General features: G+C 53.7%; 6 protein-coding genes across 6 annotated transcripts; 3 read left to right on the plus strand and 3 right to left on the minus strand.

Moving 5' to 3' along the window:
- Positions 1 to 300: 300 nt before the first annotated feature.
- Positions 301 to 2501, minus strand: BDZ83DRAFT_713225 (dolichyl-diphosphooligosaccharide-protein glycosyltransferase 48kD subunit). The gene is made up of 4 exons (XM_060511630.1): positions 2093 to 2501; positions 1886 to 1996; positions 1124 to 1827; positions 301 to 1063 (listed from the first exon to the last, which is right to left on the minus strand). Exons 1-4 carry the CDS (start codon positions 2232 to 2234, stop codon positions 638 to 640), a joined length of 1383 nt encoding a protein of 460 aa, XP_060357827.1. The 5' UTR covers positions 2235 to 2501; the 3' UTR covers positions 301 to 637.
- A 280-nt stretch (positions 2502 to 2781) lies between these two features.
- On the plus strand, positions 2782 to 3135 carry BDZ83DRAFT_593775 (NADH-ubiquinone oxidoreductase 9.5 kDa subunit; the record flags this gene model as incomplete). The annotated part of the gene is made up of 2 exons (XM_060506662.1): positions 2782 to 2974; positions 3089 to 3135. 2 exons carry the CDS (start codon positions 2782 to 2784, stop codon positions 3133 to 3135), a joined length of 240 nt encoding a protein of 79 aa, XP_060357828.1.
- Positions 3136 to 3550: 415 nt separating this feature from the next.
- On the minus strand, positions 3551 to 11681 carry BDZ83DRAFT_593769 (beige/BEACH domain-containing protein; the record flags this gene model as incomplete). The annotated part of the gene is made up of 5 exons (XM_060506661.1): positions 3551 to 3583; positions 3642 to 4524; positions 4582 to 8029; positions 8087 to 9007; positions 9062 to 11681. The coding sequence occupies 5 exons, from the start codon at positions 11679 to 11681 to the stop codon at positions 3551 to 3553; spliced, it is 7905 nt and encodes a 2634-aa protein (XP_060357829.1).
- A 4275-nt stretch (positions 11682 to 15956) lies between these two features.
- Positions 15957 to 18187, plus strand: BDZ83DRAFT_643613 (subtilase). The gene is made up of 2 exons (XM_060509686.1): positions 15957 to 16592; positions 16802 to 18187. The coding sequence occupies exons 1-2, from the start codon at positions 16215 to 16217 to the stop codon at positions 18026 to 18028; spliced, it is 1605 nt and encodes a 534-aa protein (XP_060357830.1). The 5' UTR covers positions 15957 to 16214; the 3' UTR covers positions 18029 to 18187.
- A 687-nt stretch (positions 18188 to 18874) lies between these two features.
- On the plus strand, positions 18875 to 22537 carry BDZ83DRAFT_191933 (uncharacterized protein). The gene has a single exon (XM_060501602.1). It carries the CDS (start codon positions 19051 to 19053, stop codon positions 22447 to 22449), a length of 3399 nt encoding a protein of 1132 aa, XP_060357831.1. The 5' UTR covers positions 18875 to 19050; the 3' UTR covers positions 22450 to 22537.
- Positions 22538 to 22624: 87 nt separating this feature from the next.
- BDZ83DRAFT_593779 (Extradiol ring-cleavage dioxygenase, class III enzyme, subunit B) lies at positions 22625 to 23725 on the minus strand (the record flags this gene model as incomplete). The annotated part of the gene is made up of 2 exons (XM_060506663.1): positions 22625 to 23425; positions 23534 to 23725. The coding sequence occupies 2 exons, from the start codon at positions 23723 to 23725 to the stop codon at positions 22625 to 22627; spliced, it is 993 nt and encodes a 330-aa protein (XP_060357832.1).
- Positions 23726 to 24269: the final 544 nt, after the last annotated feature.

Below are 24269 nucleotides of genomic sequence, written 5' to 3' on the forward strand. Positions count from 1 at the left end.
GAAGACGCCGGCGTACAACAAGCAGCTGCGCCGACAGATGAAGCAAGAATCCCTGGCAAAGGGTGGGAGTGGTCATATCTCCATGGCGGAACAGTCTCGGAAACAGTGGTAGTACTAGATTTCGTCGAGAGCTTCATGGGGAAAGAAGCCTTTGCAGATTGGGTCTTTATGTGTATAGTCAGCTTGGTGCTACAAGCTTTGCTTTGAGGCATGCCAGATGCCAGCATCTAGGTACTTCACATCATCGTGCATTCAATAAGGCCATCCTGGAGGTGGCTGTTGATTCGTTGATGTAATACAGCCATTCATTGTAGACACTGCTCGAGGCCAGAACCTACCATCAAGACGAAAAGGAGTCATCAAGCCAAACACAGCAAGACACTCTAAACGTAAAAGTCATTTGATACCTAAGCTTTTGGCCCCCTTCACATCAGGAGGCAATCCTATAGCCAGATGTACACTACAGTTACATGCTTCAGACCACATCACATAGTCGTGAAATCCAGGTCTCATTTTGTGCTCGCTTTCTCTATCCCGAGGTTCCCATGAGTGAATCGTGGCCTACCACAAAATCCTCATCTCTGTATCTGCATTTCCTCGTTCTTCAACTGAAAGAATCTCCTCCAACCTGAGATATTTACTGCGTCTTCTTGGTCGCAGTCGCAGTGCCGGAAGGCGCACTGTACATCCACACAGCCGAGAAAAGAACAAAGCCGGTGACGGTAGCAAAGATGCCAGACAACCAGGGCCAGGCGCCCGAGATGACGTACGAGCGAGGCCACTCATCGTGGGCCATGTGGCGGACGGAAACGGTGTTCTTCTCTTCGACGTTGGTGAAGAAGGGGCGCTTGTAGTTGACCTTGAAGTTGAAGATGCCGTGCTGGTCAGGCAGGATGAAGGAGGTGGTGTAGGTGGTGGCGTCGGCGGTGCTAGCCTTGGCAGCGAGCGGGATGCGGTGGAAGGGGGAGAGCATGCTGAACTCGAGCTGGAGGTCGTCACCGCTGGGAACAGTGAAGGGGGTCCACTTGTTCCAGGAGTACTCGGAGACGGAGATGGAGTAGGTCTAGTCAAGGAGTTAGCATCCTCTCATGGTTCTCTGAGCTTCTGATTAGAATTAACTTACGACTTCGTTCTTGATGCGGTAGAGCTCGGGGTTGGTCTCATTGGCAGCCTCGTTGAGGTAGTGCTCAATGTTGTTGACGCGCAGGACACCAGTCTCCTGGAAAGTCCAGCCGGCAACTCTCTTGGCAAACTCGCGGTTCCAGGTCTTGGTCTCCTTGCCAGCAGCCGCGGGCTTGATCTTGGCGTCAAACCACTTGTCGCTCAGCAACTCGGCAGATCCAACGAGGGTAAAGCGAGCGCTGTTGCGCGCCTGGAAAGCTGAAACGAGAGCGAGCTGCTCGCCGGCGGCAAACAGGTCGCTGGCGTCAACGACCTCGGCCTGCTCCTTGGGGTTGTAGCTGTAGGCCGTCTTGGGAGCGCGCAGGATCGGGGTGAGGAGCTGGCCGGCGCCAAGGACATGGCCGACGCCGCTGGGGAAGGCAATAACCTCGCCGTCCTCATGGAAGAAGTTCTTGACGCCGGCGCGGGGGGACTTGGGGGCGGGGATGGCGAGGACGTCGTGCTTCTCGGAGGCGCTGACGGTGTCGTAGTTGAAGTGGTCGACGACAAGGCCGGTGCGGTCGGCGGGGAGGGCGATGTCGAGCTCGGCCAGGAGGCTCACGATGGAGGTCGGGACGGTGGATTCGGAGGATAGGGACAGGAGGATGTTGCCCTGGGCGTTGATGAACTGGAGGAGAATGTTGGGGGTTAGGTTGGGACCGAGACCTGGAGATGCCATTGTAAGTATAGTCGATAGATCTGGAACTACAGTTGAGTCGCATACCCTTGCTCTTAGAGGGGAAGAGCAGAACGTGGTCGTAGACACGCTCGCCGAGCTTGAACAGCTGCAGAGACTCGCTCTTGGGGGTCTCGTATGAGATGCTGAATCCGCGGCCTAATTCAATCAATTGGTTAGCTAATCGCGTTCTCTCGTCTTGCAATTGCTCTCATTTCCGAGCTTTCCCATCCTCTCAAATGAGCTCCGACGTACTTTCCAAATCTCCGAGGAACTTGGAGTATCCCTCCTTCTCAGCAACATCGTCGAGAATTGCCAGAAGCCGGCCGCCAGTGACGCTAACAGCGTGCACAGTGGCAGCCAAGAATAGCAGACAAAGCGAAAGAAGAGACCGCATGATGGACAAAATTCAATGTACAAGATCGTAGGAGGAGGGGTGGTGTGTTGGGAGGTTCAAGAAAAAAAAGAGAAAGTTGGGCGCACAGCTGGGGTGCGTTGCGTAGCTGGCTGCACGGGAGAGCTTGACATGCACTTTTGGGATCCGGTGCATGTGTCTTGAAGCTTGGGGATACGTAGCCGTTGCCAAGCTAAGGTAGCGGTCGGAGAATCCCCGGCAGGTGGGTGGGAGGTCCATTGAGGTGGTCTGGCCTGAGCTTCCCGTCTCGCTTTCCAACAGGGGTACGTACTCGCCGCGTAAGGTAAGGTAGATAGACCCGAGAGCGCAAGTTATTCCGGCGAGGTTTATCCGACCCCTGCCGGCCCCCGGGACTCTTGCGGCTTCATTCTGAGCTTCGGTCATCGTGGAAAGACGTCCGTCGCCAGCGATAGCAACAATCTTTTGACGACACACCACACGGTCAATTGAGTACGTCATGCCGAGCAATTGCCTCCCCCCTCTTCAATATTGATCGCATCGCTAATTGACAATATCACAGTACCCAACAATGTCCTCCGCCGCATCTCCCCGATTCTGGGCCGGGCCCATTCGCTACTGCCGCTGGGCATCCCGCGAGAAGCCAGCCTACTTCTGGTCCGTCGTCCTCGGCGCCCTCGGCCCCATCCAGCTGGCCGTCGTCCCTCCTGTCAGAAACTTCATTGGCGACTACAACGCGCCGCCCATCCCCGTCACATACCCTGGTGAGTCTCGAGAAAAAACGAAAACACCGCGAAAGGCCGACAAGGCCCCCTCCCCCTTCGCCGAGACCATGGAAAGGAAACAGAAGCAATGCTAACGACGCTGGATTCACACAGTCCCCGCAGGACCCAGAAAGCAGCTGACGGGCTATGACGACGAATGAACCTTCGCCGCAAGACAAACCTAGAAAAACCCAAAGCATTCGGCGAAGGAAGAAAGCTATTGTAAATATGAACGGCGTTCGGGCTCTAGACAGCGAACAAGGGATGAAGTGGCTATTTGGGCAAGCTGCTGAATCGAAGCCACAACTCGCGGCTCGCGAGTTTGAGCTTCCGCACAGGAGATGATCTGCTTCGAGGCTTATGCTGTACACTATCAGTCACGCGAAGTTGTAATTCACTCGTGGCCCACTGCAAGTGTTCAAATGCGGCGATGTTCATTTACCAACAGAGACAGAACGAGAGAGAGGACGCCAATTTTATGCTAGCCTGGTAGAAATCCGCTATGCCCCCTTATAAACTTGATCGGATGCGATTGCCACCCTTCCCAAAACTTTTGTTGCCGGCAATGGCCAGACTCTATCTATCCCGCTGGACAAGGTTCCACTCGTACTGCGCAATTGTGTTAGAAATCATAAGCTCTGCAAAGCAAAAGGTTGTGTAAACTCACCACTCGCCCATCATCATCTCCCGTATAGACGCATTGTGGCATGGGCGTGATGCAAGTAATGCCTGCGTCGTAATTGGCTCCCACTTCTGATCGTGGATCGGTATGGTCCAAGCGGCGGAGCAGCTCCAATACCCATTTCCCGTTCTTGACGCACTTCTTCCATACATTCACACGACCTCTCTTGTGGCCGGTGAAGATCAGGCAATTCTCAACCCACTCGTCGCCAGCGCTTTCGTAAAAGGCACATGAGTGGACGAAGTCGTCGGGCTCAGCGCACACGTTCTGGTCGACGAGGACTGTGCCGTTGATGGTGTATAAAATGACGTTGGGGCCGGATCCAAGCATGATCTCGCCAGAGACGTCATTGATGCGTGCGCACTCCACGGGCCGCGAGAGAGGCAACTTGCGGATGAACTCTAGACGGTTGATATCCCAGAGGAAAGCTTGTCCATCCGTCGACGCCGACACAAATGTGCTGAAGGACTTGGACACGGCTATGTTTGTCACGGGTGCGCGGTGACCAAACAGCGATGAGCGAGGCAAAAGATCAACCACTTTACCAGGCGCTGTCTGCACAGCGTATACTGAGATGACGCAATCCTCTCCCGCTGTAATGAGCGTCTTGGAGTCTGCAAAGATGGCGCAAGACAGCTGTCCAATGTGAAGATTCTCAAATAGTCCCGCAGGCTTGTGGCTATTAGCAAAGCCCCCAGTAAACGTCTTCTCAGGCTGTCTTACCTTCCGGTTGTCGCTGAAGAAGAAGCGGACACTGTTATCGGCATATCCCCATTCGAGGAACTTGTCGTACGGAGCAACGTTCAGGCGGAAAGGTGAGGCACATATGAGACGGTCTATCTTTGGCGAGTAAATCAGAGTCGCTACTCTCTCGTGTGATTCTGGGACTCTCGTTAGCCGGGGTCAATGTGTGTTGGAAAGAGACATACCGAGCAATGGATGGGATAGCCTGGTCAGGGCATAGACCGAGGTATCCAATCGCCGTATTTGGCAAGAAAAGTGCTCGCGACCGGGGTGAGACCTAGTGAACACCTGGTGAGGAGTCTGACCAAAGTTGTGAATGACGCCAGCAGTAATGCGCCTCTCCTGAGGATCGCTAATGTTGTCCAGGTCCGTTGCCCCACGGTACGAGAGATGATGGAAAACGTTGAGGTTGTCTACAGCTGCGTCCCCTCTCTGCTTGTACCCAAATATCAGGTCGATCCAGTTGTGCAGGTGTTGGCTGACGTAGGGACTTTCAAGTGCTTCGCGGTGCTTTGCAATGAAGATCTTGGGATCACCCTTGGCCCAGGGAGGCAAGACAACATTATTGACCTTCGCTCCAGTGCTCTCGCGGTTGCCAAAGTTATACTGATTAATATTTGTTAGAAATTCTGGGAGGCAGAAGAACTCCGGAATAAGCTCTCTGACATCGGCCTTGTTGTCGCACGAGGCAGACTTCCACGCATGAGGAATCGACTGGAAAAGACGGTCGGCGTGATCAAACGAGCCACCTTGAAGGAGGATGTAAGACTGAACGAAGGGCGGAAGGCGAATGAGATATGACGACACAATCATGGCTGACGAGTAGTGGGTGCCGTAGTGGAACGGAGTTTCACCTATCTCTGCCAGTGCATCGTACGACTCCCTGAACCCGGAAACACGGCCAGCCGTCTGAGCACCCATCGGCTTTGAGAGGTCTCGGAAAGTTGCCGGATCGTTCAGATTGAGCTCCTCGCTCGTATAGTCCGCTAGGACCCACGGGAAGACGGGGTACTGGGTCAAGTCGTTGAACGTACGTCCTGCCATCGTGTTGACTAGCATGAGGTAGTGAAAGTTGGACATTTCTCCTTTCTGCCACTTCTTCATGGCAGGATTCCAGGGCGTGGAGTTGAAGATGCTTCCAAACTTCGAACCAAAGCCTTGAGGCATTTCTTCTGAGACTTTGAGCGCTTCAAGACGCCAGGCGTCCTCAGGATTGGGTAGTGAACTAGCGGAGTTTGTATGCGGAGCCTTGTTCATCAGCTTGCCAAAGACCTCGTCTCTCAGGATCGGGTTCATGGACGTCAGTAAGTAGCTGCGTCCGTCTGTGAAGAAGACCTCGATGGCAACATCTCGGAACAGGAATCTTCTCTTGGAGATACTGATGACATCGTGCCATCTCCAGCTGCGGGATTCCTGTTCACTTCGACTTGAGCTCTGGCGTTGCTCCGTGGTTTTGGCGTCCGTGATAATCTCCGAAAAAGGGTCTCGTTCCTCAGGAGGAGCTTGCCAGGCATTGACAATTTCGCCAGAGGCACACTGGAACACATTGTCCATGATATACAAGGCATCTTTGCCGATGATGAGAATACCCTCACATCCCTCAAGACCAACGATGCGTGAGATGTTGTACACAGCTTGGACTTGATCCCCTTGTTCAAGCCGCCTCATAACCTTGCGGTTCTTGTCCTCGAAGCCATCATCGCCTTCGTTGGCGTCGTTTGGATCGTCAACAAGCTCGAAATCCTCTTCGGCACCTACGCCAGACTCATTTGTCTCCGTATCCTGGTCAACATCCGGGGGGGTATCGGGGTTTTCTGCGCCATCGAGGCTCGGAATAGACTGTACACGTGATGATGCCGGTGTAGCCGATTTGATGGGCGATGGTGCAATCTGCACAGGAGCCATAGCAGTGTTAACCTTCAGGGCTGAAGGAGTGGACGGCTCTCCTGCTCTCCTCTTCGGTTGGTAGTCCGAATGCTTCTTGGAGTAGTCAGGCAGAAGTCTCAGACGCATCCGATTGCGTCCTTCAGTTCGATCAAGCTTCCACTTAAGCTGAGCTTGCTCGCTGAATACAGCACCTGGGCGTCGCAGATCATTATCCATCTTGACAAATGCCGCACCCAGGAATGCCATATCATCCTGCTGGTCTTGTGTCAGACGTTGATGCTTGAAGTGCTCGCTGGTAAAGATGCTCTTCATCCAGGCTCCGTTCGCCATGTCGTGACGGAGGAGGATATTATCCACGGTAAGCGCCTCCGTCTGCCACGCTTTCAGTCGATCTCTGCGCTTCGCTAATCGGAACTTAGCCGAATCAACCGTTCGCTGGTTTTCGACAACGACGAACTCCTCCCAGATCTTTGATATGCCGCCGTAAAAAAATGCATCAAGTGAAGCGCGGTGCTGGTCCACCCATTCGATGAAAGCCTCGTCGTCGATTTCGGTGAGCTTAACAACGAAATCCTTCGTCAGGTGCTGCTGGTCTGGTGCTACACATTGTCTGAACAACACCTTGGATTCATGGGGCTTCTGGACAAGCATGATGCGCATGATTGTAGCTGCGGCAGACCTGATGGATGTTCGAGGATCAACCAGCTTTGAGTACAATTGATACCAGAAAAGCTTCATGTACTCCTCCTCGTTCGCAAGACAGCCCAGGATCGGGGATTGCCAGTATAAGATGTTACTCATGAATTGCTTTGCGCTAGCGTCTGGCGTGTCTGGGTCGTCCAGTTCTGAAAACCGCAAGAGAAGAAGCTTCAAGAATGATTGGCGGATCGTTCCAACAGCTTGACTGCACAGCCGAACGCTTTTCATGGTCGATACTTCGGGCCTTTGGAGGTACTCTAGCACCATGCCAGCGAATTCTAGCATGGGCTCAGTACCGTTAATGAACCAGCCCTCAAAAATGGTATCTGTGACGTGTGCCGCAAGTCTACCCATGTTGGTAAGAACCTTAGGCTCGCTGAGAACCTTCTGATTCGCTTGGACATGGCTTCCAAGTTGTTGAAGCGTCTTCCTAAGAACAAAAGACTCGAAATAGGCTTGGTGCTCCTGGAAGCCTGGCGGAATCTTGAGGAAGAGACCGAATCCAGGGAATTCCTTGCGCGTAAAGACTTGCTCTATAAAGACACTGATTACCAGATCCACCATGCTGTCAAGTGTGGCGCTGCTTGACTGTTGAGAGGCGACCTTCTTCTTCGGTGACATGACGGGTGCAAACCGGACCGGGCTTGGGGCTTGAGGTGATGTTTGGTTGGTGAGCAGAACGAAACCAGATGCTTTTCGTAGAGGAGTTCCACGAGGGTTCCCTGCCAAAGCAGCAACTGCATCTGTGCTCATCGTCCGCACGATGGGACCGGGCTGAGAGCCGGCAAGTGGGCGAATCATCACATCCCCGCCCTCGAATGTCAGAGCTGAATCTCGAGAGTTGAGCTCCGTATCCGGCGTGACAGCGTCGGTGCTAACAATGATGGGATAACACGCCCATAAGAGATACCTCACATACTCAGATGTCAATGCAAAGTCCTTGAAGTCGGCAGACCGGGAGTGCAAGTCTGACAGGAATCGGATAACCGTCAGAAGCATGGGCGCGTGATTTGATATCCGCTCGTTATCACGCGGGCCATTTTCTGATACTATAGTAAACGTCAGCATCGTCATTCCCGTGCGTAGAGGTAACGACTCACTTCTCGCATCTAGACCCCTAGTCTCCATGGACTTGGCCCGTGGCCGGGTTTCAAGGCCTTCGAATCCGCTGGCCTGGAGATGATGTGACTTTTGAGGAGAATTTGGGTCCTCCTGATGCTTCATGACATCCTTCAAGCCATGTTGTAACATTGAAGTTATGACTTGCAGACATTCAGGATAGAGAACGCGAGCTCTTCCAAAGGTTTCAAGTAAGTTTGAAAACTCAAAGTTGCGTTCCAAGTCCACGTTGGCCACGTCAAGTCCGAATAAGATGCTGAAGCAGATTGGCCACAGGGAGGGGATGTGCCACCAGCGTTTAAGTCGATGTGCCATGATGGTGAAGCCACCAGTCTTGCCGGAGAACTTGGCCGTATACGTGGAGCCGTGCGTGATGAGGAGTCTGGCCAGGATCTTGCTGCCATATACTACCGTTTCGGGATCGTCGTTGGCCAAGAGATATAGCAGCCACTGGTCCATACTCAATAAATATAACTGTTTATCCTTTTCTCCAAATGGTGGTCTCACCTTGTTCGTCACTGTCCTTGCAAACTTGCGGATGTTGGCCAGGTTGCCCTTTTCGCAGAGCAGGTTCGAGTACATTCCCAGAATCTTGGCACCGAGTTGTCTCTTGGTCAGGAACCTGGAGGGGGACGTATTCGATGAGGTATTGGAGTCGAAGGTTGCCCGTCTGGCATATCCGGTCGTGGATGTTCGTGCTGTGGCAGACACAGGTCTCGGTGACCTTACCAGGGAGGCTGTTGGCGAGTGGAAGGCATATGTGATGAACAAAGCTAGTGACCTGTGCACCTCTGCTGTGTAGTTGCATTTCACCAGTTGCTCCAAAGCAGCCATGAAGTGTGGCTGCACCTCCTCGGATATCGATTCTGCTTTCATCGCGTCGAGCAGCCGTTTGACGATTCCTTTCATGTCGCTTGTCAGCAGTGCCGATGGCTTTGATCTGAGGGTCGACCCACTCATGCGCATTAATCTCCTGCTGTTAAATTGATGATACTTGCTCTTCACTGAGAATGTCACGAATTGCTTGTAGTATAGCTCCTGGGTGATGGAAGCTGATCGTCTCCAAGTGTCGAAATCGATAAGCAGAATGCGGTACGCCAGAGGATTCACAATGAAGGACTCCAAAGGCTCTGCATGGTTATAGCCCACGAATTCTAGGACAAGGCTCAAAAGCTGGAAACTCAATCTATCCCGTTCTTCACTTGAAATCGGTAGGCGTAGATTGGCGCTGTCAGCACCCAAGTTGACGGTATAGCCCAGTTTGGCTCTGAGAAGCATGCCGAGGATAGCGTAGCCATTATCACGCTCCATTGCCTCGCTGTTTCTCCAGCTCTTTCTGATGCACAAAAACGCCATCTCGACTGCTCGGACAGTTTCTTCCACTGAAGTCGCCCTTTCAACAATCTTCAGAGCCAAAGGGGTGAAGCCTGCAAGGCGCCAGAAGTTGTCGTCAAAATAGGAGGGCATCACCACCACAGGATTGCCAGATAGAACAGCAACACCTTGGGAACGTGCGAGTGCATCCAGAAGGCATGGCAGGGCAGCGTTGATCGCAATGGCTGAACCGCTTCTATGGGTCATTTGAATGAGATTCGTTGCTGCAGGCCGAGGCAGTGCACGGTAAAGCTGAGTATCTTGATAAACGCCATCTTCTCTGAAGACACCTGTCGGGAGTATGCTCAGTAGAATCTTGCTTTCTGGGAGGAGGCTGCCAGCCTTGTCTCTGATGGCTCTTATGATATCAGAACTCTCATCTCTTCCAGGATGGAAAACTTCGTTTCGTAGTCCTAGGCTCGCCGAGGCCTCGTAAGTCTGGAAGCCACCTAGGCTATCCTGGAAGTTGCCCTGGTACTTTGGGGAAAGTCCGTAGTGAACAGCCAGGAAGTCATCGCTTAGGGCGTCTTCAAAGAGATGTGCTGAAGCTAAAGACCACTTCGAAAAGACCAGACCGGAACCAAGTTGGCTGGAAAGATCTCTTGGAGTTCCTAGGAATGCCTGAACAGGATGTTGCTTTGCGTTCGTCGAAGCAAAAGATGCGAAGCTTTCGGTACTACCGTTGGCGAGTGGTGGCGGCGAGGGGTATGCACACTTGATCTGCTCAACAAATTCGCCGTTGACGTAAAGTGAGGCTTTGCTTGCAGTCATTGTTTTTGGTCGTCTGTGAACAAGGGCAATATGGTACCATTGCTTGTCCTTGAATGACATCCCTTTGAACCTGACGCTTGGTCGGCTGGAAGTGACCGAGGTCTGTAAGATGAAGTTGCGTGTATCTCGCTCAAGATACATGAGGAGAAAGCATGTTTGACTGGCATCAAAGACGCCAAAGAGGGTTGTATGTGAGTTGGGGTCAAAACGATCCACACGAATCCATGCCGTAAAGGTGTAGCCTGGAGATGAGCTGGGAGGAAAAGACCGGCCGAGGGTGGGTAATTCGATGGACGAGTGGCCGTGCAAAGAGAGGTCGAATTGGAAGAATGGCGGGCCGCTGTACGTCGAAGTCATCTCCAAGCAGAACTCTGAGGCTTCTGGCAATGTGCTCGCCAGTAAGAACTGGGTGTCGGCGGGCTGGTTGAATCCCAAGTACATGAGCTTTTTGCACATGATGAGGAGCTTGTCCTTCTCTGCTTGGTCGAGATTGGCGACGGGGCTGAACAGCACGCAAAGGAAGCGCGACAATACTCCGGTTGAGTGGAGAGCTGCGAGATTGAACATCGAGACGGAAACTGCGCTTGACATGATCTCCAAGACGGCCATTGAGCAAGAGTTGGCCGGCATGTCCTGCGCTCGCGGGATAGACTCCCAGAAGCCCACAACAGCACGCAGAATTTCAGGGTTTCTGAAGACGGCCCGTTTCTGCATGGCATCGCGCACCTCCTGGATTATATCCTTTCGTTCTGGAACTTGCGGCGTTTTTGGTTGCTGAGGGTCGTCCTCAGGAGGCTCCTCTCGGTTCGTTGTCTTGGCATCTACGTCCTTCGACTCTGAAGTTGTGGCAACTGACTGACATATGGCGTCCATAGTCTTGTCCCCGAGCGAGAATGCTAGCAATTTCCCAAACATCTGACAGTTGGTCCACAGATCAGAGTCGCTTCCGCCAAGGCCAACACTGGCAATGGTCTGCTCGAGAGCCTCCCATCCTCCACCTTCCACCCTGTGGCGAAAGTATCTCTTGTTCCCTGGATGATCCAAAAAGGCAGCGGCAAAGACGTCCAAGACAGCTTCAAGCAATCCGAATAGGCCTTCCTTTTCTTCTTTCGTTCGACGCTGGGGGTTGTAAAAGCCCGAGTAGGATCTCAGCACGTCGAGGAGCCTATTAAACCCGTGTAGGTGCCTAAAATCGTCTTGGGGCGGGCTCGGGGGTTCGGTCGCGGTAATGTGCTGTCGAATCTGGCGGAGGCTCTTGATGAGCACGGGAAACTCGGGGTATCCATCGTTGGTTCGTCGTTGCGTGCTTGACGTGAGTGTATCGAGGAGGCCGCGCAGGATTTCGAGAGCTTTCGAGTTGGCGGCGCTGGACGATCTGGAAGACGCCGAAGTCGACGAGCGATAACGCCTCGACACTTGTAAGGTCGACATGTTTGATTTCTGCTACTGTAGCGTTTCCCTCATTCCAGAACGTTCAATCCCAGCACCCATCGAGGGTCCTGGCAACGGTCCAAGCTAGTCGGCATCGAAAGTGGGATGCGGCGTGGGATCGAACGGCAGCTCGCAGCTGAGGGTACCGGTCGGTGGGGGATTTGAGTAGTATGTGTAGTGGGTGTACGGGTGGAGGTTCGAAGTGGTGGAATAGTGCAATCTCAAGGTAATGAAGAAGCCGCAATTCTCGAATATCTTGATAATAAAAAAAAGTGAATCACCTCGAATTTGCTTCGATTTCCAGCTACGCGTTATCGCAAAGACGGAGTCGGAGCTGATGCTTGTGAGTGTCAGCCTTGAGCAGTGAAGTGTGGCTTGCACCGCTCTCAGTGGCCGCCTTGTCACGCACAAGCAGGAAGGAACGTCGAACGTGCCGGCCGCGTTGGGAAGGAGTGGGGTAGGAATGGTGGCGGTGCTGGAGCAGCTCTGTGGACGGACACCGACACCGCTAAAAGATGATGCAGCTCAGTGAGCTACCGGTACTCCACTGAAGCAGACCACCACGTCCATGTCCAGCTTGGGGACCCCGTTGCATTGCGCAGAGACGATGGTGACACGCCTTGCCCCCATGCTATTCATGGAAACAGCTCACACTGCGTGAGAAGGGTGTAAAGCACACAGTGAGGGCCATCTTACCTTGGCGTTCTTGGTCTTCATCTTCACATGCGAGGTGGCTTGATGACCTTATTTACAATGATGACGCCCTTGTGAAGAAGAGTTCACATTGTTTGCTACCTACCTCACTGCCAGAGAGCTCTCATTACCATACTGCCTGCTGCGGGTATCTGCAGTGACATGTTCCAAAATGCGAGCCTGGCTCCGACAAGCTTAGCTGAGCTTCAGAAACAAGGTGCGTCTTGGTGCAGATAAACCCTGGCTTATCGCGGCCAAACTGAGATGTGCAGATAGAGAGATAGGGATAACTTCCGGTGCTAACACTAACAGTGGACTGGGATAATCAGAGTGGACCCCATGAAACATTGTTGCTTCATCCCATTCGAGCACGCTCTCAGATATAGACACCAAGGTATCTGTATAGCAAGTACCGAATCAATAAAAGATGGATGCTGTGTCGTTTGGTCGGCAGCTCGGACCCCAAGTACCAAGCTGACGCGAGTTGTCTTGCTTGCCTGGGATGGCGAAGAATACCTAGGTACTAGGAAGTAGCCCGCTTGGTGTCATATCCCGTACATGTATACATAATCGCCCGCGACTGCATAATCGCTAAAGGTAGCTGGAGGGTTGAAGAGAACACCCTCACTGCTGCATGAAACCCACCAGCAAAAGCTAGAAAGGACCGCAAAGACATGGAAACACGAATCAGTCGACGGCGGCCTATCAGTCTTTCTAGCTCTTTGAGTCAGTGGCCAGCCTTCAGCGCTAGATGGCTATGACAATGCAGGTAAACAAAAGACAGAGAGTCGGTCAAACTGCCCATGTGTCATGACTCCGTTGACCGGGGTTTGCTTGGGCGATCGTCGGCTCAGGTGCTGGCCATCCTTTCGGAGGAGCATTGCTGCATCTGGGAGGAAGCTTAGGCGGCATGCGTGGTTTCAGTCTGCCTCTTCCCAACTCCTCGACACCGAAACATGGACAAGCTTGGTTGATTGTGGAAGAACTGAGAATAGTGGCGAGATGTTCTGGCAAGGCGACGATGCTCACCGACATGTTCGCCGCGATGGTGTCGAGCTTCGTTATTGCATCTATGGTCAACGACACGCGTACCGCATACATCCATATCGAACTGGCGTGAATGGCCCAATTGCCTTTATGGACGGATCAAGATGGTGTGTTGAGTTGCAGTCCTCGCATTGACAACCGACTCGCAAGCTCGTGGCGTTTTCTTTATACGCAACACCCACAGCGACGTTCCTGAGCCGATGGGCGGCGGTTGGTGAACTAAAACAAAAGGCAATTGTCATATTCGGACGAATGTTTCCGCTCTGCTGACCTGTGCGAGTAACGCAAGCCGCCGTCGCCGCCGCCGCTATTGTTGCCTCCCATACTGAGAGAACCCGGATGAATCGTTTGACTGAGAGCTAGAGCTCGGGGCTGGCAGTTGGCAGGTTGGCTCTTCCGACTTCGTACCAAACTACGGCTGGCCTGTCTGGCACGCCGCACGTCTGACTTGCCGTCTCCAGCAATGTCTTGTCCAACGCCAGACTGCCTCCCGATGACGGGAAGACAGGGGAATGGATAGAGGCACGTGCCAGGCACCACACGGGGACGCTCTCATCTGACCCGTGGGTCAGGCGTCTGGCTAGCTCGGACCAGCGTAGCGTTGGTGCTGGGCCTCGTCTCCCCGCCTCCATGTTCCAGTCAAACAGCTTGCTCTTGAATCCCTTCCGCCTAGGAGCTTGCCCTTGAGCAGTGGGTGGCAGGGCAGCAGAGGTACCTTGCGGGATACCTAGCTCAAGCATCGAGAACCACCTGAGCGACAACCGCCCGCCAGCATCACCTTGGATCTTTGGGTGCTAGGGGCATTGATGAGACCAACAAAGCAATCGCCCAGTTAGTGGTTCGGGAACCTGGTACCCTCTTCGCCTTGGATTTAATCCCGGGTAGGTCTTATCCACACAAAGACCCAGCTGCGCCCGACACCTTATTACAGTTAATCGCATCATCGTTGAGCAGGTTCCTTACTCAATGTGGCAGCCGGCAGCCCAGCAGGCTAGAAGGAACCGAGACGCCGACCTGCGTCCCGAGGCCAGGCAGGCAATAGCAAATCCGGGCAAACACCACGACGCATACTCCGTACTGCTAGCACACGACATGTAGGATTGGGGTCTCATTTCCTCTGAGTGGTCGACCACAGAGCTCAACAAAACGACGAAAGCTTCGAGTGTCGAGATAAGACGGGATGGCAGCGCTTGTTAAGCTTCAGGGTCCTCCGGATAGATCTGCCTCGCCCTCCGCTCCGTGAATCGTCCATTACGCGTTATCGCATGCAGCGTTATGCGGGATAAGCGGACTGGGTGGGTGTGCTCTGGTGGGTTGGGAGGGGGAGCTTGGTTGTGGACTAGTAGAAGTGGGTGAAGGACTAGTAGAAGTGGGTGAAGGACTAGTAGAAGTGGGTGAAGAATGTCTGAGGAATGCTGATAGCGCGGTACATCTTCTTGACTTAGGGAGCTGGTGCCCCCAAGCTGCGACTGGTTGGTAGGCTGTGCCGCTGTGCTCCCCGTTCGGTGCCTGGCCCGTCTGGCATGGCATTGGCGCTGTGCTGGCTTGATCGTCCGTTGCTTTGGGGATGCTTGGGATGGTCGATTGAAAGCTGTCAACCATATCGTATTCGTGAGAAGGTTTCTCGGAAATAAGAGAGCAGCCTCGCAGCCACGGCCTAGTCGTCACTTGTGAGCCCTGGGTCGTGAGAAAGAGTGAGACTCCGAGGCTGTTGGACAGGGCAAAGCACGGAGTACATTGCCCGCCCTTGTTCTGCTGTGACTGATTGCCTCCGTATCGGCCTTGGCTATTAGGACTCGGTCAGATAGCCTCGGGGGTATGACGTCGCCCTCAGAGCTCTGACTCTGGCTCTCAAGGTACAATAATCAGTCATGCGTGTTTCCCTGTCGGTTGCAACCACGAGAATCCGGCCTATTTTGCTAAGACATGGAAGAACATGGTGTCTGGAGATTCGGATGAGCGTAAACGGTGAAAGACGATAGAAAAGCAGCATGGCATGGCAGGCACATTGTCGATGGCGGGAAGCTTGGGTGAAGCTTCCCCAACAGACGGAGGCCGGATTGGTTGTGTTCCTGGCAGATGCAGCGTGCCGCCAGAAAGAAAGAGGAGAAGTAGAGGTACCTAGGAGTGTCACTTGCTATCGCCCATCTGCACAATCCCATCCCCGTCCTCTGTCCTCTTTTGAAGCAGCCTCCCGTATTGAACAAGTGACAAGCTGCTCGGGGTAAAGTGGAAAGGTACCTTACCTACCTTGCCTTACTGGGTAGGTACCTTACCTAGTAGAAGCCAGGTACGTACCTGTTGCCTGTAAGCGGGGACTGTCCCAGGGAAACCCCAAACGTGACCCTCCCAGACTGTCCCAGTACCTCCCTTATCGCATTGCCGAGGAAACCCTATCGAGTCATTCCATTGGCTCTCTCGCCATCACGCTAAGCCGGTTTCGGCCCCGTCAGCCACCCTCCAGCTCTTATCTTGGTTGGCTGCGTCACACACTGGCAACACTGGGGCGGCGCAACCATCCTAAGGCCGATACCTCACCTAGAGCTGTGCGCACGCAACCGCTGTCGCTGCCTTCCCTTTATATCTACCCGCTCCCGCTCTCCAACAGCTCCATCGTCTATCTCTCTGCTCCATCTCTCTCCCATCCCTCCCCCTCCATCATCGACCATCCATCCTCTCAATCCCATCGAGTATTCGTCTGTCCTTGGCGTCCTTCGCAGCTTCAGTTTCCTTCTCTGTCATCACAACCAGCGTCTCCGGTAGACTCTACTCACCACCACAACACCGCCCATCATGAGAGGCTTCATCGGTGCTGTGGCCGGCCTGGCCGCTGTTGCCAGCGCTACCCCCTCTCTCTCTATTGAGACTGTCCACGACGGCGCTGCACCCCTCCTTTCTTCCACCAACGCCGAGGCTGTCCCGAACTCATACATCGTCAAGTTCAAGAAGCACGTCTCGGACTCCGGCGCCTCGGACCACCACAACTGGGTCCAAAACATTCACTCCTCCGCTCAGGATGAGCGTCTTGAGCTGCGCAAGCGTGGCCAGGAGCCCCTGGTTGACGATGTCTTCCACGGCTTGAAGCACACATACAAGATTGGCAAGGACTTCTTGGGCTACGCCGGTCACTTCGATGATGCCACCATCGAGAAGGTCCGGAGGCACCCTGACGTAAGTCCGACCCTGATACCCTCCTCCCGAGATCCACTACGCATCCTAAACCCGTGGACCCACAACCACTGCAGTCCGCGGCAGAGGCGGTCTTGGCTGTCCGACCCTGACGGGCTCGGGCTCTCTAGCTCGGGCTCTCTAGCTCGGCTCGGCCGCTTTCGGTTCCCCAGCCGCATTCTTGACACAGCCACTAATCTGTTTCTTCACAGGTCGAGTTCATCGAAGTCGACTCCGTTGTCCACACTCAGGTTCCCGTCAAGTCCCAGGTTGAGGACAAGTGTGACGGCGAGCTCGAGAAGCTGGCCCCCTGGGGTCTGGCTCGTGTTTCCCACCGCAAGTCTCTCGGCTTCGGCACATATGACAAGTACCTCTACGCTGAGGATGCTGGTGAAGGTGTTGATGCCTACGTTATCGACACCGGCACCAACGTCGACCACGTCGACTTCGAGGGCCGTGCCAAGTGGGGAAAGACTATTCCCTCTGGTGACCAAGATGCTGATGGCAACGGTCACGGCACTCACTGCTCCGGCACCATCGCTGGCAAGAAGTACGGTGTCGCCAAGAAGGCCAATGTCTACGCCGTCAAGGTTCTCCGCTCCAACGGCTCCGGCACCATGTCCGACGTCGTCAAGGGTGTTGAGTGGGCTGCCACTTCCCACACTGAGCAGGTTCAGGCCGCCAAGGATGGCAAGCGCAAGGGCTTCAAGGGCTCCGTCGCCAACATGTCTCTTGGCGGTGGCAAGACCCAGGCTCTCGATGCTGTTGTGAACGCCGCCGTCGATGCTGGTATTCACTTCGCCGTCGCCGCCGGCAATGACAACGCCGATGCCTGCAACTACTCCCCCGCCGCTGCTGAGAAGGCCGTCACCGTCGGTGCTACTGAGCTCGGCGACCGCCGCTCTTACTTCTCCAACTACGGAAAGTGCACTGACATCTTCGCTCCCGGCACCAACATCAAGTCCACCTGGATTGGCAGCAAGTACGCCGTCAACACTATCTCCGGTACCTCGATGGCCTCTCCCCACATCTGCGGTCTCCTGGCCTACTACCTTTCCCTCCAGCCTGCTTCTGACTCTGAGTACTCTGTTGCTCCCATCACCCCCAAGAAGCTCAAGGAGGCTCTTATTGCCGTCGGTACCGTCGGTGCCCTCAGCGACATTCCCCGCGATACCCCCAACGTCCTTGCCTGGAATGGCGGTGGCTGCAACAACTACACTGCCATTGTCAAGGCTGGTGGCTACACTGTCAAGCAGGAGTCCAAGGAGACCACCATTGATGACCTCGAGAAGGCCATCGAGGAGGACTTCGAGGTTCTCTCTGGCAAGGTTGTCAAGGGTGCCAAGAGCGTCGGCACCAAGGCTGAGAAATTCGCCAAGAAGATCCACAACTTGGTCGACGAGGAGCTTAAGGAGTTCCTCAGGGAGACCTCCTTGTAAGCGTTGTACTAGAGCGCTAGAATGGTCTTTTATTTCCTTTTTCTTTGGGTCCATGAGAGTGTACGCATAGGGTTATTGCGGGATGGGACAGGATGGATGCATCGCTTTCATAGCTACATACAGATCTCATAGCACAACCAATAAGTTTTTAAACTGTAACCATTTCCAATCACGATGATCTTGATTGTTCAAGTTTGCCAAGTGGCCATGGTTGTCCAACCGTCCGTGCCCCAGGAAGGTTTGGACGAGTCTGAGTTGGCCCAAAGTTTGTTGATGTCCATGAGTAAGCCTACTTGTAACGCCGTTGGGGTTGAGGTTATCAAGACAAAATAGAATTGAAGTGAGCGCACACAGTAGCCTCATAGGATTCTTGGGGAATTAGTGCCATGGCTGCATGGCTAGCTTCCGTCATCTGAGTCAATCTGGCATTGAGACAACGCATTTCAACTACCTAGTCCTGAAACTCCAGCCAATGTTGGCTTGCCTGGCTTTCTGTACCTTGCGCTCGCTGTGTGAAGGGGGAAAGAATGAAGACTGGAATGTGATCCGGTCCCTGTGCGGAAGGAATGGCACAACGGCTGGCTCTTGCTCAGGTGCCATCTCATGCCTGCCCCCCAAAGGCCAAGGGAAGGGATCAGTCAGCGTTTCTCCTTCCTTCGCCTGGACATGACGTGCCTTCCCACCTCTTCTCTTTGAAAGTTCATTCAACCCTGGGGAAGGAGCAGTCATGGAGCTCGCCGTTGACCTGACTGCTGGCTGTTGGTGGCCCTACTCAAGGGAAGACGTCCCTCCTCTACATCCTCCATTCAAGCATTCACGGCTAATCATTTGACACTCTCGACGATACTTCTTCATAGTCTCCCAGCTTGCTTTTGGTTAGCATCAGGCCGAGTTCCCGAACGTCGACCGACAAACAGCAGCTTCACTTGAATCTCTCTACTCCCCTTTATTCCTAAGCCGCTTCGAGAGTTGGTGTCTTCCTTCCCCATAGACTCTCCTCCTAATACATCCACGCTCACCCTATGCGGCGACATAACAGTATCAAGTCGAGGTCGACTCTGACTCGAAGCAAGTCTACGGCTTCCGTTCGTTCGGCTGTTCAACGATTAGAGCACATTGATCCAGCCACTGCCGAAAGAGATGCTCAGATTGCTGCCACCCTATCATTCTCTCGTGCGAACCACAATGCCGATATGGGCATGGGATTTGAGACTTCGAGGCAATTCCAAAAACCTGTCAACATGAAGACTTGGTCGGAGAATCCCTCAAGTCAGCTTCCAAGCGAATCGGATCGGTTCAGCTCCAATGCCGGGGGTCTACCCCGACAGCAGAGTATTCGATTTGTGAAGCAAGAGTCTCGAACCAAGCGACAGCAAATCCAAATCAACGACAACTCTTCTGATATGGGGACTATTTGTCACCAGAGCGTCCTCAAAGACATTGTCAATCAGCCCGCAAGCCGAGCTTGTCGTAGTGCCGAGCGTCCATTTGTGAGCACTTATACGACCAACTACATCAATTCTTTACCTCCGAGCGAATCATTCGGGTCTCCAGACGAGTGTGCACCTGCTCCAGCATCTTATCGCAGACTCCGCAAGTCGCGCTCAATGTTTTCCCCCCTAAATCCGACAGGTTTGCGCCGACCAAGTAAGACATATCTCCGCGAGTCTCCGGAGCAGGAGAATGTACAGCCTGCCTTGCGACGGCAGTCTATGCAAGACATGAAGGAGAACAAGCCATCGCCGAAGAAGACTCTTGGACTGAGGAACCCAAAGTCAATGAGCTTCCTCAAAATTCGAGGCATTCTAGATCCTGACAGGCTTGGGAGCCGGCAGCAGATCGATTTGGCAGTCCAAGAAGCCGAGGACAGTTTTCGCAAAGACGTCGAGGAACAACGGCAATTGAAATCGCGACCATCGACGAAATTCTCAAAAGCAAAGAAAGGCCAAGCTTCTCTGAGTTTACGCCGTTCCATGAGAAACTTGAGCGCCGATGTTCAATCCCTCGGCCCGGAAAATGGTTTGGTTATCAGCAAGGACGCTTCCCTTCGGAAGAAGGCGCGAAAAGTCTCAAGCAGTCTCAAAAGCAAGCTGAAAGAAATGTTCCGCCGGAGCAAGAAGAATGGCTTGGTTGTGGAAGCTAGCGAGCCTCTGTCAAAGGTTTCGAATGTAGCCCAGGATCTTGTTGGCGTTGACAACGAACAGGACGATGCATACATGGACATTGCGGACCCTGTGTTGCTGGACGAGTGTTCGATCTCACAAGTGCCTTCGCGAATTCCGTCTCTTCACGATGCTTCCTCAACCCAAAAACTCCACTCGCGTCAAGGAAGCATAGAGAGCATTGGAGGTGAAAGAAAGGCATCAGATGAGAAGTCTCGCGTCACCAGTTGGACGAGCTCGGGCACTCATACTCTCAACAGCCAAAGTACTTGGGGTGGAGAGCGGGAGCGTCAGCGGCTGTCTGTCATCAAAGAGATTGGACCACACAAATCCTCTTCTTCTTTCCAGCGACCAAGCCTGGCTGACCGCAACCCATTTGAGTCCGAACCACAATCTCCGCCTCGGGATGGCCTCGTTCATCCCGGCCCAACTGTCGATAGCGCCAGAGTCTACTCCGCTCTCATGAAGCGATTGAACGAATGCAAGCCAAACGGTCAACGAGAAGACCAGCTACGGCATGGTAGTTTTGGGGGCACCAGTCTCAAGGGGAACGGCAAAGTTGGTTCGACAACATCCCTTGGCGGCCATGAACTTGACGAAGCTACGTATCAAGATCCACCGACCATAAGATGTGTCTTGCAAGAGGATGACGTGTTCCGTGACAGTCCGTGGGAGCAAAGATTGCAAACAGTGGTTGAGACAGAGGCCCCTCAGTCGGGTCACGATGAAGTAGCATCTTCATCTAATAGTACAATGCACCATCGCCCTCGCTCGGCTTCTGAGACTACCATGGGGTCTTACAAGCCTTGCTCAAGACCTGTGACCGGGGTCGAACCAGGCGACTCGCCCTCGAAGCCGTATAAACTGCACGGCGACAACATCGCGAATTCCCCAAGAGCATTGTCCACTCGCAGTTCGGCGTTCTTTGGCAGCCCAACTTGCCACCTCTTCCGCACCACGAGTCCATATCGCAAGGTCTTGCAAGAAAAGGTCAGATCAGAGTCACAGACTCCAGCTCCAGATCAATTACTGTCACCTTCGGTATCAATGCTGAACCTGGACCTCATACCCACAAGGCGTCGCCCGAGTCTCTCTAAGGAAGATCCCCGACTTGCTTACTCTGAAAGTATATACTCTGACGACCTTCTCTCCCCACGGGCATTACCACAAAGTTTCGTAGGACAAACAGAACCCAGAGTGCCACCCCGACATCCCAAACACAAATTGGCCGATTTTGGTCCTCAACAGACTCCCTCTATTTTCAACGAGTCGGGGCCTGTTGCGAAAGATCACAGTCCTAATGCTACTCCTGTGACGAATACACACCAGAGACGCTACTTACCAAGTGGCTCTCAGACTTACACACCGACAATGCCACAGAGCCGAACGATCTCAAACGCAAGTTCTGTGGAGTGGAAGACTTGGCTCTCAGCCAATGCGGCGCATACCGACGCCAAGTTGGCCGATACCTCGATCCAGAATTTGACGGAAGTTCTCCACGCAAAACCAAGTACGCCTAGAAGTTTGGGTCATGTGCGTGAGCGCGCAGAAATTGAGGACCTAGAATCTCCAACTTTGTACAGAGCCATGAGCACAGCAAAGGCGAAACTGCAAACGCCGCTGAGAGTGACTAGCCACAACCCACGTCAAGTGTCGTCTGCCAGCCGCGTTGAGCTTGGCATAGATGATTCAAAGTTCTCCACACCTTTGAGAGACGAGAACACGATCCCTGAGACGGACGGACGCGTGGCTAGGCGTCTTCGTGGCATCTACAACCCTCCACCAATTCCGCCCAGAAGCTCTTTGAGGACAACTCCTTCGATGCCGGTTTTGCAGTCTCGTCTTTCTCATAGCAACTTACCCGTCAAAGCCGTAGATCGACAAGCTTCCAAGGTACGCAGCATGGACGCCATTCCTAAGGCCCAAAATTTTGAGGCTCCCCTCCAGCCCAAGACACGATCTCCTGTCAAATTAGTCAGACGCGCCGGACTGCAAAAAGGGCTTCAATCGTCCGCTTCCAGCCCAGGGCTAACAATCGAGAAACAATTTGGGCCCATGCTGGCCAGCCATGATCGGGGGTCTCCCAGGGAGAGGCGGGGATCCCTTCGTCGACTGCTAGACTCCAGCGACTCACACGGCGGTGAGAGGTCGAATACCTCGAGCCTTGACTGGAAAGCCGAAGAAGCTGGCAGCCACCACTTGGTGGAGAACTTTCTCAGCAGTAGGCGTCGGCCATCGGTCCATGGGGCGTTCATATGAGAAAGCACAGTCAACTTCTGGTAATGCAAACGTATTCGGTTCAGTGAAACGCTTAATGCAAGTCTATTTCAAACCCTTTTATAATTAACGATGACTTGCGGGTATCATAGATGTTGTTACAAAATTCAATGTTAGTACATGGTTTGGTTGCGAATGCAAGGCTCTTGTGACGGCATCATGTCACGGATTTCGGGACATCCCCAAAACGATACTGAGCCCACGCGAAACTGCCTTCCTTCATGGTCCACAGCTGCTTCCCGCGGTCAGCTCCCGCAGCCCCGGCGGCCACGTGAATGGGCATGAGATGATCCATGTATGGATGAGCCTGCTTGGCATCGGGCCGTCTGCAGACCTGGGCCATCTTGTCCTGTCTCTCGGCGACGTTGGAGACCTCCACGGCCTCCTTGAGCGCGTCATCGAAGCTGACGGCGTACGGCATTGGCCGCGGATCGCTGCTCATATCGTAAAGGTTATGGACCGACATGCCCGCGCCGATGATGACGACGCCTTCGTCGCGGAGGGCGGAGAGGGCGGCGCCGAGGCGGTAGTGAGCATCCGGGTCCTCTGAGCGGAAGAGCGATGCTTGGACTAGTGGGACCTTGAGGGGGTTTGTGGAAGGGTTGAAGGCTACGTGGAAGCCTGCCCATACGCCGTGGTCCAGGCCGCGGTCTGTTGTGGGCACGCAGGAGATGTTGCTGCCGTAGGAGGCGAAGAGGAGGGAGCAGACGCGAGAGGCCAGTTGGGGGCTGCCGGTGTTCGGGTAGGTTGCGGAGTAGTAGTGGAGGGGGAACCCGGAGAAGTCGTAGATTAGGGGTGCCGGGCCAGGTGCGGCGTTGATTGAGATTGTGGTCGGGGAGGGGGATTGCCAGTGGGCCGAGAAGACTAGGATTGTGGTGGGGGCGAGGGAGGTTATTTCGGCGCCGATGTGTTGGAGGGTTGGGTAGACTGGGTGGGCTTTGTTGTACATGACGTCCGGCTTTGCGGTGTTAGTTTGGTTGTGAGGTATTATATGGTGTATGATGGTGTGAGATGAGGGATGTGGTGAGAGTGAGGTGGGGTGATGGGAGGAAGGGGGTTTGCTTACGCCGCCGTGGGAGAAGAAGTAGACTGGCATTCGGGGTTTCTTCATCTTTGGTGAATCTGTATGTTTAGAGGAAGTTGAGGTTATGAGAGTTGTAGTCACTGATGTGAGAAAGGCGCGGAGGGTCGGTGAAAGCATGTAGGCTGTCAGAGCGACTGTGAGGGATAGGAGGAATAGGGGATTTAGACGAGGCATCTTGAAGCGAGGTCGTTGGTTGGGTTGCCTGATAGGCGTGCGATGTGACTTTGAATGAGTGGCCTGGGGTGGGACGGGAGTCAAGCATATATGAACCTCCGGAGGTCGTTGGGCTCTATCCGACGGAACGGATGAGGGATGCGGCGCGGGGGTTGAGGAGGGGCCGGATGGCGGGTGGTTTTGTTTTCGTCGCGCGCGGCCGGGTCCACTGTTGTCTTAGCGGGCGGGTGGGGTGGGAGGCCCGTTCCAAGTGGGCGATGGAATAGAATGCGTCAACGCAGGGCCATTAATCATCATCCTATTCTACTCAAAGTACATGCTCTAAAGAATCCGTAAGAGATAAGAGGTAAGAACAAGAACAAAAAAGAATAACGGAAATAGTAAGAGCGAGAAATCAATGAGAGCAACGAGACAGTAAGAGCGACAGGGATTGTAGCTGCATCGGGGTCAGGAGGGGCAATAGGAACAGTTTGAATAGTGCCTTAGAGATGACAGGAATAGAGCTAGGGTATCAGGCAGCAAATAATTGTGTCACCCACTTGCG

Source organism: Colletotrichum acutatum (assembly GCF_030867785.1).
Source record: "Colletotrichum acutatum strain CBS 112980 chromosome Unknown BDZ83scaffold_226, whole genome shotgun sequence".
Taxonomy (NCBI): Eukaryota; Fungi; Ascomycota; class Sordariomycetes; order Glomerellales; family Glomerellaceae; genus Colletotrichum; species Colletotrichum acutatum.

Coding starts and splice junctions, on each gene's coding strand:
- BDZ83DRAFT_643613 (XM_060509686.1), top strand. CDS start 16,215: ATGAGAGGCTTCATCGGTGCTGTGGCCGGCCTGGCCGCTGTTGCCAGC. Junction 16,593..16,801: donor AGGTCCGGAGGCACCCTGAC/GTAAGTCCGACC, acceptor GTTTCTTCACAG/GTCGAGTTCATCGAAGTCGA.
- BDZ83DRAFT_713225 (XM_060511630.1), bottom strand. CDS start 2,234: ATGCGGTCTCTTCTTTCGCTTTGTCTGCTATTCTTGGCTGCCACTGTG. Junction 1,828..1,885: donor CTTCCCCTCTAAGAGCAAGG/GTATGCGACTCA, acceptor TGGCATCTCCAG/GTCTCGGTCCCAACCTAACC. Junction 1,064..1,123: donor ACCGCATCAAGAACGAAGTC/GTAAGTTAATTC, acceptor CTCCTTGACTAG/ACCTACTCCATCTCCGTCTC.
- BDZ83DRAFT_191933 (XM_060501602.1), top strand. CDS start 19,051: ATGCGGCGACATAACAGTATCAAGTCGAGGTCGACTCTGACTCGAAGC.